Genomic DNA, 12,568 nt, shown 5'->3' with positions numbered 1-12,568 from the left:
TGCAAACAAGCAAAAGTAAATTCTATAAAATGTACAGGATTTTTCAACTGTAATATGCTAACAACTTTACATAAGATAAAAAAATACAACCAAAAAACAGCAGAAAAAAAACAAGTTCAAATTCGTTAAGGTGCAAGATTTTTTTCTTTTCATGTTATGTGGTGTGGATGTATGTGTTGTTGCCTCCCTGTATCGCCCTTTGTTGTAAAACAATTATATTAAAAAAGAAATAATAAACATTTTGCTAAAAAAGTTTTTAAGAAACAACAACGAAAAAAAGCAAGTTACAAGAATGTGGCAATGCTACTTGTCCAAGAGCATTCTTACACAACTTTCTTTTGTAAATTTTTCCTTTCATGCCAAAAAACATGCGGGCAATTTGTTGATGTAAGTTGACTGTTATGAAATCAATGTGGTATGCTTTCTAAATATTTTCATGTGGTTTTGATGACTTTTTTTTAAAAGGAAATAATGTTTTTGGTTTTCATCATTTTTTTCAGTTCTCGTAGGTTTTAATCTTTCTTTTGCTGACAAAGTGAATGACTTGTTATGTTTTTCCTTTTTCTGACCTTGTTGCTGTGGCATTTTTATTTTCTAGTATATGGTTTTGTTTTGGGAAAAATGTATAAGTTTATTTATTTTTGAATCAGTTTGTATTTGCCTTTATGTTATGTGCTCTTTGTATATTGTCGATTATCAGATTATGTTGTGCATAGAAGGGGGTGAAGGAGCCTGTGGTAATTTGCTCTGAGTCTTTCTCCGTCCCTCTGTAGAGCTTTCTTTCCCCTTTCCCTTTCCCAAAATGAATCACCGGTAATGCTACTTTCTTTCATGCTATTTAAATTGTAGGTAGCCTGGTGGTGTAGCCTTCATGTCAAGTAAAAAACGATGAGACTTCTTTAGCATTTTGGTAGCTCTCAGGGTCTCCTTACTGCAGCGCTACATCATTCCTACTTTATTCCCATGAAAGTGTTTTATTTCTATCAGTTTTCTTCATTGCTGATTATCTGCCTGATGTACAGTCTAAATGATACTCTCAAGTGTACTCTTACCAGGTAAACACACCCATCATATTATGACTAGTATCAGGTTTGCTAATATCATCCAGATATGGTAACTTTGCCAGCCACTTTCCTACTGGAACTCACGTCCCGAACCTCTAAAATTTCCTTGCTTTGAAAGAGATTTGGATTAATTTCTTTAAAAAGCAATGAGTAAAAGTAAGGAAAAGCTGTACTTCCTTATAAGCATGTGTGTTTTCACCATTCCTTCATTCCTGTGCTCAGTAGGTATCTTAGGTTCAATGGTCAAGTCCCTTGAGAAGCTGACGCTGAAAACAGAACAAATAATTATGCTGAGTAGGAAGCTGTTACCAGTTAATCATAAAAGTTTAAAATAAAGATGGGAGATGGAAGAGGGCATGTTTCAATTGGTGCAGAGCAGCTCAGTGTCTGGGCACCAAAATACCTGGTTTTGCTCTAGAATCCTGCCTGCAGACACAATGTCAGGTCCTCTCTGGAAGGTATTAATACCTGTTTCACTGAAACTGCACAGAGGTGACCAAGAATTTATGGCAATGATACGGAGCCCAACATTAACATGGGATTCATGACCTCTCAAACTCTGTACCTTCCTGTTGCTCATGAGCCATGTATTAGGAAGCACTGCAATAACTAATGTCTTTTAATATAGTTTGGGGGGCTTAGGAAATGCTTTTCAAACCAACTCCACCAAAAGAAGTACAGTTTTACCTTTGAGGACTATATATTCTCTGAAAGGAAAAGGAGATACTTGAGATGAAAAGTTGTGGTATATTGTTGTGGAAATGATGTTTTTCTCTCTACTACTGACTGTCAACTGCAATTAAATCAGACTGCAAAGAGCAGAAAATATTAAGAATGTTCATCTACTAGGTTTTGTGTTAGCATCACCTTTCCTGTGAATCGAGGACTATGTTCTGAATAATTTCCCCTTTTTATCTTCAGAGGACTCAAAGGAGAATTAACTAAAACACCATTACACTGAAATTTATGAACTCAGTCATTTAATAAGGAATTATTGTGTTGATAAAAAGGTAAGGAATTATTTTCTGTTGCAAGTATTTCATACTGAAAGTGGAGTCAAACTTCAGAGGAACAGCATAAGAATAAAATGAAAATGACAAACTTTGGATGCAGAATTTCAAGTGCCTGCAGAAATGGATGAGTTGTGCAGCCTTTGTGGATGGCATTTAAAAGATCTTCAACCACAGCTGGAAAAGAGAGATGATAAGGGTGTGTCCCTTATTATCATCAGGAGAAGATGAATCTTTCAGGCTTCATTTTTGTGTGCCTTTTGTCCTCTATCAGTTTGATGCCTGAGACTCCAGTGAAGCAGTTGTGGCTCTAAAGATGAAAGCTGGCAGTTGCTACAGTTTTTCAGTTTGGGGGGGGGGTTTTCAGGGTTTTTTTTGGGTGCCCTCTGCATTCATGACTTGCCCACAACATCCTCACAGTTCACAAGGCTTCTATTAAATTTTTAACACTCTGTCTTTTCCAGTGGCAGAGACCTCTTACTGGAGATCAGCCCCAGAGGTATGAATTATATATCTATAAATATGCTCATAAAGAAGAAACAGGGCAGCTTGAAGGCTAAAGTAGACCTTTTATATCCCAAATGACCTTGATAGTTTAAAGAAAAGCACAACTCCATGAAAATAGTGTATGTGCTAGACTTAAAGGCTAACTTTTAAGGAATATATGCACCCTGTGTTTGCTTCGTGGCATTAGAAGGCCAAGCAGAGCACTAGACTGCTTGGTATAAGGTTTCCCACCTCACAGACCTCAGTTCTCTCAGTGCTGCTTCCAGTTTGTTCAGTAATTTTTTTTGCAATTATATACTTGATGTGTAAGCTAATTTTTCCATCTATATCACTGCAGAGGAAACCATTTTGTCTGTTTCCCTTTTGTTTAATTCTTTGGCATTGTGTTGTCAACAGACATTTTTAAAAACCATATTTCTGTCTGGGAAACATCCATTCCCTGCTTAGGAGAGAAAGCACAGAGTAGGTGAAAAATAAATCTGGAAAATCCTCTTGAAATCTTTGGATTGCTAAAGTAATCCCAAACTTGCAGCATACCAGTGAATACTGTTAATGGGTGCTTAACAGCCAACAGAAAAAAAGGGGGAAAGAAACCTGTAACTACCAGGAAACAGACCATATCATCCACAAACAGAATCTAAGTCTCATGTGAATATTTGCTTTGAAGCCATGGCTCAAACTGGGTGGCAGCCTTGCCTTTTTTTTTAAGCACAGAACAATTTGGAAATTAAAGCTGTAAGTTTTATTCAAGACTGCAAAGCATTGATTTTGTGATTGAAAAAATGGTAGACACTGTGAGAAAATAGAAACTTCAGGTAGGAAAATACAAACATAAAACCTGTCTCAAATGTCTTTCGCTTCCAAATTGTTGTGTAGGGTTTTTCAGGGGCTCCTCTTTAGCATTTTCTAGAGATCCAAATCTTTAAAGCGCTTGCCTTCTGCAGCAAACTTTCAGGATCCAAATCCCATGTAAGATATTCTTAGCAACCGAGTGGCACTTTTAAATCTTTCTGTGCTTACCTTTAAACCGACTTGGGGCCCTGGGCAAGAGGCACCACATCTCCATCAAAGGACCGCTGGCTCTTGGCAGCTTCCTGCTGCCTCAGCTGTCATTTTGTGAAAGATGGTTCCCCCTACACGCGCACTTACCAGCTGCCTGTCATCAGACTCCCCCTTGTGTCTCCTACGAGTAGAAATGTAGTACCAGTAGCAGAGCTGATTGCAGGTCTGATAGGAAAGTTTGCACTTGCTCCCCTGCATCGGTGTTGGTGATCACGTTTCTCACACTGTCCTGGGAGCTTTTCAGAATTTACACTCTCTGTTATCCTTAAATAACACATTTCTTCTAGACTGAGTGGCATTTTTATCATGCCATTTTAAAGGATGTTTTAACTAACTCTATAAATCACATACCCCAAGAAGTATTCATTGTGCTTGCATCCTATTAGACCTACAACTTCTAGCTTGCTCTGAGTTTTGTATAGATGCCTAACATACCAATAAAACAGAAGCCAGATTTGATACCTAGGGTGCTTTTTTCTGAGTTACCTTCTCCCACACAGCTTTTTTTCACTCTCACAGTTTCTTCCATTAGAGAAAGAAAGAAAAATTAAAAATTCAAAACATCATTACCACCCTTACAGCCATCTCCCTGGATACTCCCCAAAAGTATGTTGTCTAAGTAAATGTAACAAATGAACGCCTTGATGGAGAAGTGATTCCCAATGAAGGACCTTTAACAGTCTCTTTATTTCATTAGTATACAGGTAAACATAGTATGGATCATTGGACAATTTGGTATAAAACTAGAGATGAGATTAAATAATGGTACAGGCAATCAAAGTTAATCCAGTCTTCCTGGTATGAAAGTTGTTTCTCTTCTCTAAAACATTGTGAGATTAAAAATTTGTAAAACTCATTCCTGAATCTGTCCTATTGTCTTCCATCCAACAGACTTGCTGGAATCAAAAAGCTCCGATCTGCTCTCCATCACTTATGTGAAACCCTACTTACCATAGCATCTCTATCAACTTTTCTTAACATTTCAAGGAGACCATGATAATTTTTATAGTTGCAGTAGTCTTGATCATTGGCTCAAGTCCTCGACAGCAACAAAAACTGTAGAACTATGACCAAGTTTTAAAGGCAAGGGTTACTGGGGCAAAAGAAAGATCTTCATATTAAATGTAAGATATTTCTGATTCCTTCAAGAAAATTAATCATTAATAGGACCAGAAGAATTTCTCTTTGGAAGAAAACTACCCAAAACATTGCCCAAAACATTGCCCCAGTGAGTGGCAGATCAACTGCATACTGATGCTGTGTGCCAGTATAATAGATTTTAAGAACAAAGGCACTTCAAAGCTCTAGATGAGCAATTAAAAGCTGCCAAACTGATTTTTTTTCCAGTTGGGTGTCACAGATAGTGAATGAAAATCACAGATGAATACTACTTTTTAACAGCAAAACACTGATCTTAAAAAATCATTTAAAGGGACACTTCCTATCCCTGACTTTCTGGAACTTAAGTTTCCCACTCGTTCAATTTGATATAATGTGCACTTAAATGCTATTATTTTTATTCATTTTTTACCAGACTCACAGATTATCTTTTGCTCTGAGGCATACTCCAAGTTTATCCTGAGACCACCTGTTTGCATAGATTATAGAAGCCCTACTCTAACCATGGATAGGGCTTCTGGACATATATAAATCATATTACATGCTCTAGTTTCTACATCACACAGAAGACAGCTCAGATGCATGAGCACAAAATGCCACGTAGCCATTTGGCAGACTACACTTTTCTGCTTTTTACATAATTTTTTTGAAGATACGTAGTTTGAAGAGATTGACATTGTTTTACAAATATGATACTTATTTCTTCATCCTCCATCCAGTAACAAAAATGGTATAAACATGCTAAGGAAGGTCAGAAAACTAAACAACATATTCAAATTGGCCCTTTGTATCTTAGCTTAAAAATAACTTTGCATGAAAGTATGCAAAGTACCATATTTCTTATTTTGCCCTAATTTCTAGACTGGTACCTCTGAGATAAATCTGACTGTTTCAATTGATTAAAGTGTGTCACCACTTAGTGTCTCATTAAGGATAAGAATAAGCCATATTGCTAGCTCAGCTATCCAGATTTAATCAAACTGTTAAGTACCTTTTTCAGTATATTGCTATCTTCAATATGTAATTTGTTCAAATATATTGGTCTCCAAATATATTTAGAAGGGATTATGATTTGAGACCATATTCTTTATAGAACTCCCATGGACTTTACTGGCAGTATTTTATGGGAAACAAGTGCATGTAATATATAGTGTAGATAGGACAGAGCAGAATTTTGACCCTGATGCTGTTCAGCATTGTAACAATGCCAAACTGTTCATTAGCAGTTATTAATACATAATTAAAAGCCAAAATTATTTATTTAGAAGCTAAAATTCCTTTTGCATATCTTTCCTTAAGCAATGGTGAGTATAAATCAAAATTTCTCATGTATTAGAAATACTTCTTACTGAGTTGCACTCCTTCCAACAAATCTAGATGACTACTCGTAGTGTGAGATGAACTCTTCAGTTTATATTTAAAGCAGGTAACTTAAGTGGCTAGCCAAAGAAAAATTACCCAAGGGAGAATTTATACACAAACTTTCAAAAGCAATATGGGTCACCCTAAAAAAGTGTCGGCGACCTGTATATCAGTGGAAGAATATGTAATCTGAACTAAATGAGTTAGATAAATTAATTATACCTCCACATCAGAATAAAACAGTGCAGTGTTTATTACCCATAGGCTCAAAAGTAGAAGTGCAGTCATATTACAATATGACATATTGCAACCCTGCCAGCAACTAGGCACCACACAGCTGCTTACTCACTCCCCCGCCACCCAGTGGGATGGGGGAGAGAATTGAAAGGAAAAAGGTAAAACTCGTGGGTTGAGATAAGAAAAGTTTAATAGAACAGAAAGGAAGAAACTAATAATGATAATAATAACAATAATAAAATGACAGTAACAATAGAAGGATCGGAATATGCAAGACAAGTGATGCACAATGCAATTGCTCACCACTCGCCGACTGATGCCGAGTTAGTTCCTAAGCAGCGATCCCCCCAGGCCAACTCCCCCCAGTTTATATACTGGGCATGACTTCACATGGTATGGAATATCCCTTTGGCCAGTTTGGGTCAGCTGTCCTGGCTGTGTCCCCTTCCAACTTCTTGTGCTCCTCCAGCCTTCTTGCTGGCTGGGCATAAGGAGCTGAAAAATCCTTGATTTGGTATAAACACTACTTAGCAACAACTGAAAACATCAGTATGTTATCAACATTCTTCTCATACTGAATCCAAGACATAACACAATACCAGCTACTAGAAAGAAAATTAACTCTATCCCAGCCAAAACCAGGACAATAGACAAAAGAGGACTACTACCCTAAAAGTAGCAATATTGCTGCTCAGAAACCAAATCTTAGAAATGATGTGCTGATTTTCTTGTTTCAGTTTTAGCTTATACTGTGGTAAGGTACAAATGTTATAGCTACAGCTTCATTGTTCTACTTCAAGAGTAGACCATAGGTCTGCTTCATTTTCAGTCCTCTGTAGGCAGGTAGCCATCGTGTTAGGAAAAAGTAACACTGATCACAGCTATCTGCATATCAAGAAGTTAACTGTAGGTGCAAAGACAACTTCTGCAGTACATTCCTGTGCTCAAGTGCTAATTTTGGTCATCAGAGTCTTTATTCAGTTATATCATCAATCACAATAAAGTCTATCTTAATTTTTAATCAAATTCTAGTAAAGGAATATCAAGAAGAACCGAAGATGAAGATAGTATGGCATTAGTAGCCCCAAAAGATGCAAGCAAAGGGACATCCCTAGTGTCAAACAGAATAGTAAAGAAAGATTAAAAAGAGATGAACAAGTGTTGAGTAGAGCTCTGTACCTTCATGGACCCCAGTAAGTACTTGGTTCGTACTCCATCCCTCATTTCCATGAACTTTCCCACAGTTTAAAAACCAGACAACAATCAAGAAGAAATGGACGGATGGGAAAGGCCTTAGGGAAAGGCCTTATAAACTGCTACAGAAGGTGAGCAGACTTGAATGTCAGTGAAGAAATACCAATGCTATTTTAAATTAAAAGAATCAGAGGAGGAAAAACTGGCAAGATGAGTGGTAAAATCCATCCAGGAGAACATTGCTCTATGGAAGTCTAAAATAATTAATTTAAACAGTCTTGTAACCAAATGCTTAAGAAAGGTCACTACCAAAAAAAATTGATGTCCACAGAGTCACTTGAGAGTATCTTCAAAAATCAAAAACTTTGGGTCCCCAAAAATTCAGAGTATTTCACTGTATGTACCTAGCATAGGCTAAAAGAGGGAGGAAATGGAACATGCAGTTTATGAACATCAAAGCAGAGTGGGAGGGAAGAATGAAAGGCATCCCCAGGAAAGTATGTTGGTAGCATAGTTAGGGCAAGAAACCTGATCCCTGACACTTTTTCATAATGCCCAAATCCTCTCTTGCCCTTGAGTTAAGTGAATTGAAAATGGTACATTGCGTCATTAAAATGTACTAATCTTCTGTTTTTTTCTCTTTTCCATCCCAGGAGGTGAATTAGTTATCCCACTACTTGTAGAAGACCCTTTAGATATCCCTCCTATTGCTACTCGTGCACCTTTCATTACACTTCCCCCTACCTTTCGCCCCCTCCTCACCATTATTGAGACCACCAAAGATTCCCTGTCCATGACCTCTGAGGCGGGGTTACCTTGCTTGTCGGACCAAGGCAGCGATGGTTGTGATGATGATGGCTTGGTGATATCTGGGTATGGCTCAGGGGAAACCTTTGACTCTAACCTACCCCCTACTGATGATGAAGATTTTTACACCACCTTCTCCTTGGTAACAGATAAGAGTCTTTCCACTTCAATCTTCGAAGGTGGCTACAAAGCACACGCACCCAAGTGGGAATCCAAGGACTTTAGACCTAACAAAGTCTCCGAAACTGGTAGGACTACTACCACGTCTTTGTCCCCTGAGCTGATCCGCTCCACAGCTTCGTCCTCGACTGGGATGGTGCCCAAATTGCCAGCCGGCAAAATGAATAACCGTGAGCTCAAACCCCAGCCTGACATAGTCTTGCTTCCGTTGCCCACTGCCTATGAGCTAGACAGCACAAAGCTGAAGAGCCCGCTAATCACTTCCCCCATGTTCCGTAATGTGCCCACAGCAAACCCCACGGAGCCGGGAATCAGACGGGTTCCGGGGGCCTCAGAGGTGGTCCGCGAGTCGAGCAGCACAACGGGGATGGTCGTCGGCATTGTGGCTGCTGCTGCCCTCTGCATCCTCATCCTCCTGTATGCCATGTACAAGTACAGGAACAGGGACGAGGGGTCCTATCAGGTGGACGAGACGCGGAACTACATCAGCAACTCAGCCCAGAGCAATGGCACGCTCGTGAAGGAGAAGCAGCAGAGCTCAAAGAGCGGCCACAAGAAACAGAAAAACAAGGACAAAGAGTATTATGTGTAAAAAAGAATACTTATTTATATATAAATATATAAATACTTAATGAGATTTAACTGAAATATCAGAACCATTGCAGCGAGTGAGATTGGGAGATATCGTTTGTGGGAAAAAGTATTGGGAAAAAAAAATTCAGCAGTGACTGTTAATGTCTCAGTCATCGCTTGGAGTCAGCAAACTCTGTCCTAATGTATTATAAAGCACACTTAGCGTTCTGGAGATGGCGCGCACAGCTCTGCCCTGTTAGTGAACTTGGACGTCTCCAAATCTCCTCCTCCGCTGAACTTTCTGCAAAGGTAGAAGACTTCATGGCTTACTTGTTTCATATCTCCAAGTGAGTCTTTAACAATGTTCGTGATCCCTGACTGTATCGATAATTTTTCAGTTTACTTATTTAAAAAAAAAAGAAGGAAAAAGAAAAAAACGCAAACATTATTAAACAACAAAAAAATATTGAACAAACTGATCTGGCCGTGTCCAGCATACATACAATTTTTCGAGATTGGAGGAGGGGAATAAATGATTTTGGAGATTGTTGGTTTTTTGGTTTTGTTTTGTTTCTTGGGTTGTTTTTTGTTTGGGTTTTTTTTTTGGTTACTTTTGGGTGTGGGAGGGAAGGGTGGAGAGGAGCGGTGTGGGGGGTGAACCAGGACGTGAGAAGAAATCTTGGAGAAAAAATAATCCATAATAAATAAAGAGAGACTATTGCCATATATGAACTCAAAAGCTACCCATGGTGTTTACTCTGCATATCTGGTTGTGTTGTCTCTAGAATCCGTTGTCTTGCAGTAAGTTGTTTGCTAACAACGCAGTGAAAGTGTCTGATGGGTGGTGCTGAAGAAAATTATCATGGAAAGCTGGTTCCCTTGGATCTGGCTCCAGTATTTGCAGCTGAACTGAAGAAAAGATTGGTTTGGGTCTGCTCTGATCAATCATTGGCTTTATTTGTGAATATCACTTAGTATGCATTAGCACAGCCAAACTGTGGTTAAAGGGATTTGAAGACTCAAAAAAGAATGCTTAAAAAATGGCTAACCATTCTGAGCTGAATATACCATGCAAAAATAAAGGAGCCTTCCTCTGGGTTCTGGTTCTGTGACTGATTGCAATGCATGCAAAAAATAATAAATCAGTTTAATAAAGAGATCAGAAAGACACCAGTGGAGTTCAACTTGTGACAAGACCCATAAATGTCAGAAAAGCTAAACACTTGTAAAAGAATGCAAAATACATAGTTTCTTTGACATAAAAACTGTTCTGCATATGTAATATTTTAATTTTGTAGCTTGACATTTCAAATCAACTCTGTCTTTCCATTTGCCGTATTCTCCCTTTTCCTTCTCTTTTATATAAAAGAAAATAAATAAAGCTGCTGTGACACACAAAAAATAATAAAGAAAAAGGAATTTAATAATATTATATATATATACACACAGATATATTTATCATGGTATGTTTGACGGGACGACTGGAACAGAAGTTCTGTTATGGTCTTAATGTGGAATGAGAATGTTCTTGAAGAACAAAGTAAAACAAAACAAACAACAAAAGCAAACCTTAAAATGTGAAGAGAGTGTGTGTTTTAGCTTTGTCACAGTTACCTGTGTCAAAAAAAAAAATCTGAAATTTTGTTTACATATTTTACTACTATTTTTTTTGCTAGTATTATTTCTATATGGATACCCTGATGGTGTATATACTGTTTTATGGTTAAATTGGGAATGTCTTTTGGTTTTATTTAACTTATTTAATTTGGTTGTTTGGTTTCTACATTTTCCCAATTATTGTGAAAAGGATTATCTTACTGTACAGAACAATAGCCAGGTGGTTTGACGGCCATACCTATCATGTGCAAAAAAGCAAATGAGGGAGAGAGAGACAGAGAGGAAAACAACAAAAAACAAGATGGATTGAGAACTCTGGAATATCAGACATGTACACTCTTTCTGTATACGGATGAAAACTAATCAGCTGTTTAGGTTTAGAAATCTACTCTTGCTGGTGTTTATAAGTCGCATGAATATTTGACTTTGAAGTGTCATCAAATACACACACGCACATGGGAACTTACTTAAATTTAAAAAAACAGCCTTCTCAAACATTTGGAGAAGATGCTTTCATGTTAACAAATATTTTCAGTGCGTGTATGTGTGCGTGTGCGTGGTGCGTGTGCGTGTGTGCGAGGTTGAGCTTTTTTTTCCTTTTTTATTTTTTATACTAAAAAGAAAAAAAAAGACAGGTTTTAAAAAGGTATGAAAGCACGATTTTAGATGACTTAACTGGCCGAAACTATATAAAGTTGATTATATCTTGATGTCTGTAAAAGATTGCTGTTCTTGGAGTCTTGGAGTCTTGTGAAATGATTTCCTGCTTTCTTTCTTCCTTTCCTTTTTGCTTTCCTTTTTTAAGTTAAGGGAAAAAGATTTACACTTTCCTTTTTTGTGTAAGTTTCTATTGGACAGTTTTTGGGAACATGTGCATTTCTGTATGTGGGCTTCTACCATATCCCTGTTGCTTTATGGACAACCTTAAGAATTTTTATTTGAGTTATCGTGATGTTATTGCTTTTTTCCCCTTTCTTTTTCTTCTTTCTTTTTGATTCTTTTTCTTTCGTATTTGCATTTTGTTTAAAGATATGCTTAGCAATAAAATGTTCTTCCCAAAGCCCTCTATGTTGCTGGGTTTTTATTTCTGAAAGACTTCAGGGAAATTCCAGACCTTTAAAGGTGAAAAGTAGTCTGTGAAGCAGGTATCCCCCATCTCACAGGAGTGTCTAGCCACCAGATTACAGAATCATGTTCATGTTTGCATTCTTTCATTAGTCCAATGAATCTTAATTCTTTCCTTGGCAGGGACGTAAATTCAACTTGAGTGTGGGGTCTACCTCACACCACTCCCAACCCTTTGTCCACCACCACCACCACCTCAGTGGGGTAAAGAGCAGTTCTCTGGAATACAGGTTTCAGTGACCTCAGACAAAAGTATACATAGGACATTGACTTAGTATGTCCTTTCTAATGTGCTGCCTGTTTTCAGTCTCTCTTTGAAGTGTGGCTCTTCCCATGACATTTATGGGATTCTGGGTTCCTCTTCTGTGGCCAGGAGTCTGTTTGATGTGCTGCAGCAGCTGAATCCTTTTGGGGATTTGGCTAGCCAATATGATACAGAAAAGCATTCACATCATTTTATATGAGGATCTAACTGAGGTCCTCTGAATTTATCGATGACTTTCCGTGTACTACCTAAGGAACATAGTTTACTTACCTGAGTACTATGGATCAGACTTAGGTACCTAAAGTAGATGGTCTGAGTGTTCACTTCGTTGCAGGTAGGGTCTGAGGTTCCCAAAACCCCAATCGTATCTGCTGCCTGCCCCTTGTTGTCCTACTGGGCATTATAGTCTGTTATGATTCTGGCCATCATGCAAAATTGCCAATATC

General features: G+C 38.0%; 1 protein-coding gene across 20 annotated transcripts in view; it reads left to right on the top strand.

The window, feature by feature from the left end:
* Positions 1 to 12,013, top strand: part of NRXN3 (neurexin 3) — a 1,032,385-nt gene extending 1,020,372 nt beyond the window's left edge. For 18 of the 20 annotated variants that reach the window (XM_075030063.1, XM_075030061.1, XM_075030060.1 and 15 more), the window contains one exon: positions 8,209 to 12,013. In XM_075030063.1, the coding sequence (XP_074886164.1) occupies positions 8,209 to 9,134 (926 nt within the window). In that variant the 3' untranslated portion in view covers positions 9,135 to 12,013. The other 2 variants (XR_012650705.1, XM_075030066.1) reach the window with 2 other exon arrangements.
* The last annotated feature ends 555 nt before the right edge of the window (positions 12,014 to 12,568 follow it).

This window comes from Buteo buteo, chromosome 6, assembly GCF_964188355.1.
Source record: "Buteo buteo chromosome 6, bButBut1.hap1.1, whole genome shotgun sequence".
NCBI classification, from domain to species: domain Eukaryota; kingdom Metazoa; phylum Chordata; class Aves; order Accipitriformes; family Accipitridae; genus Buteo; species Buteo buteo.
This window is presented reverse-complemented; position numbering and strand designations above follow the sequence as displayed.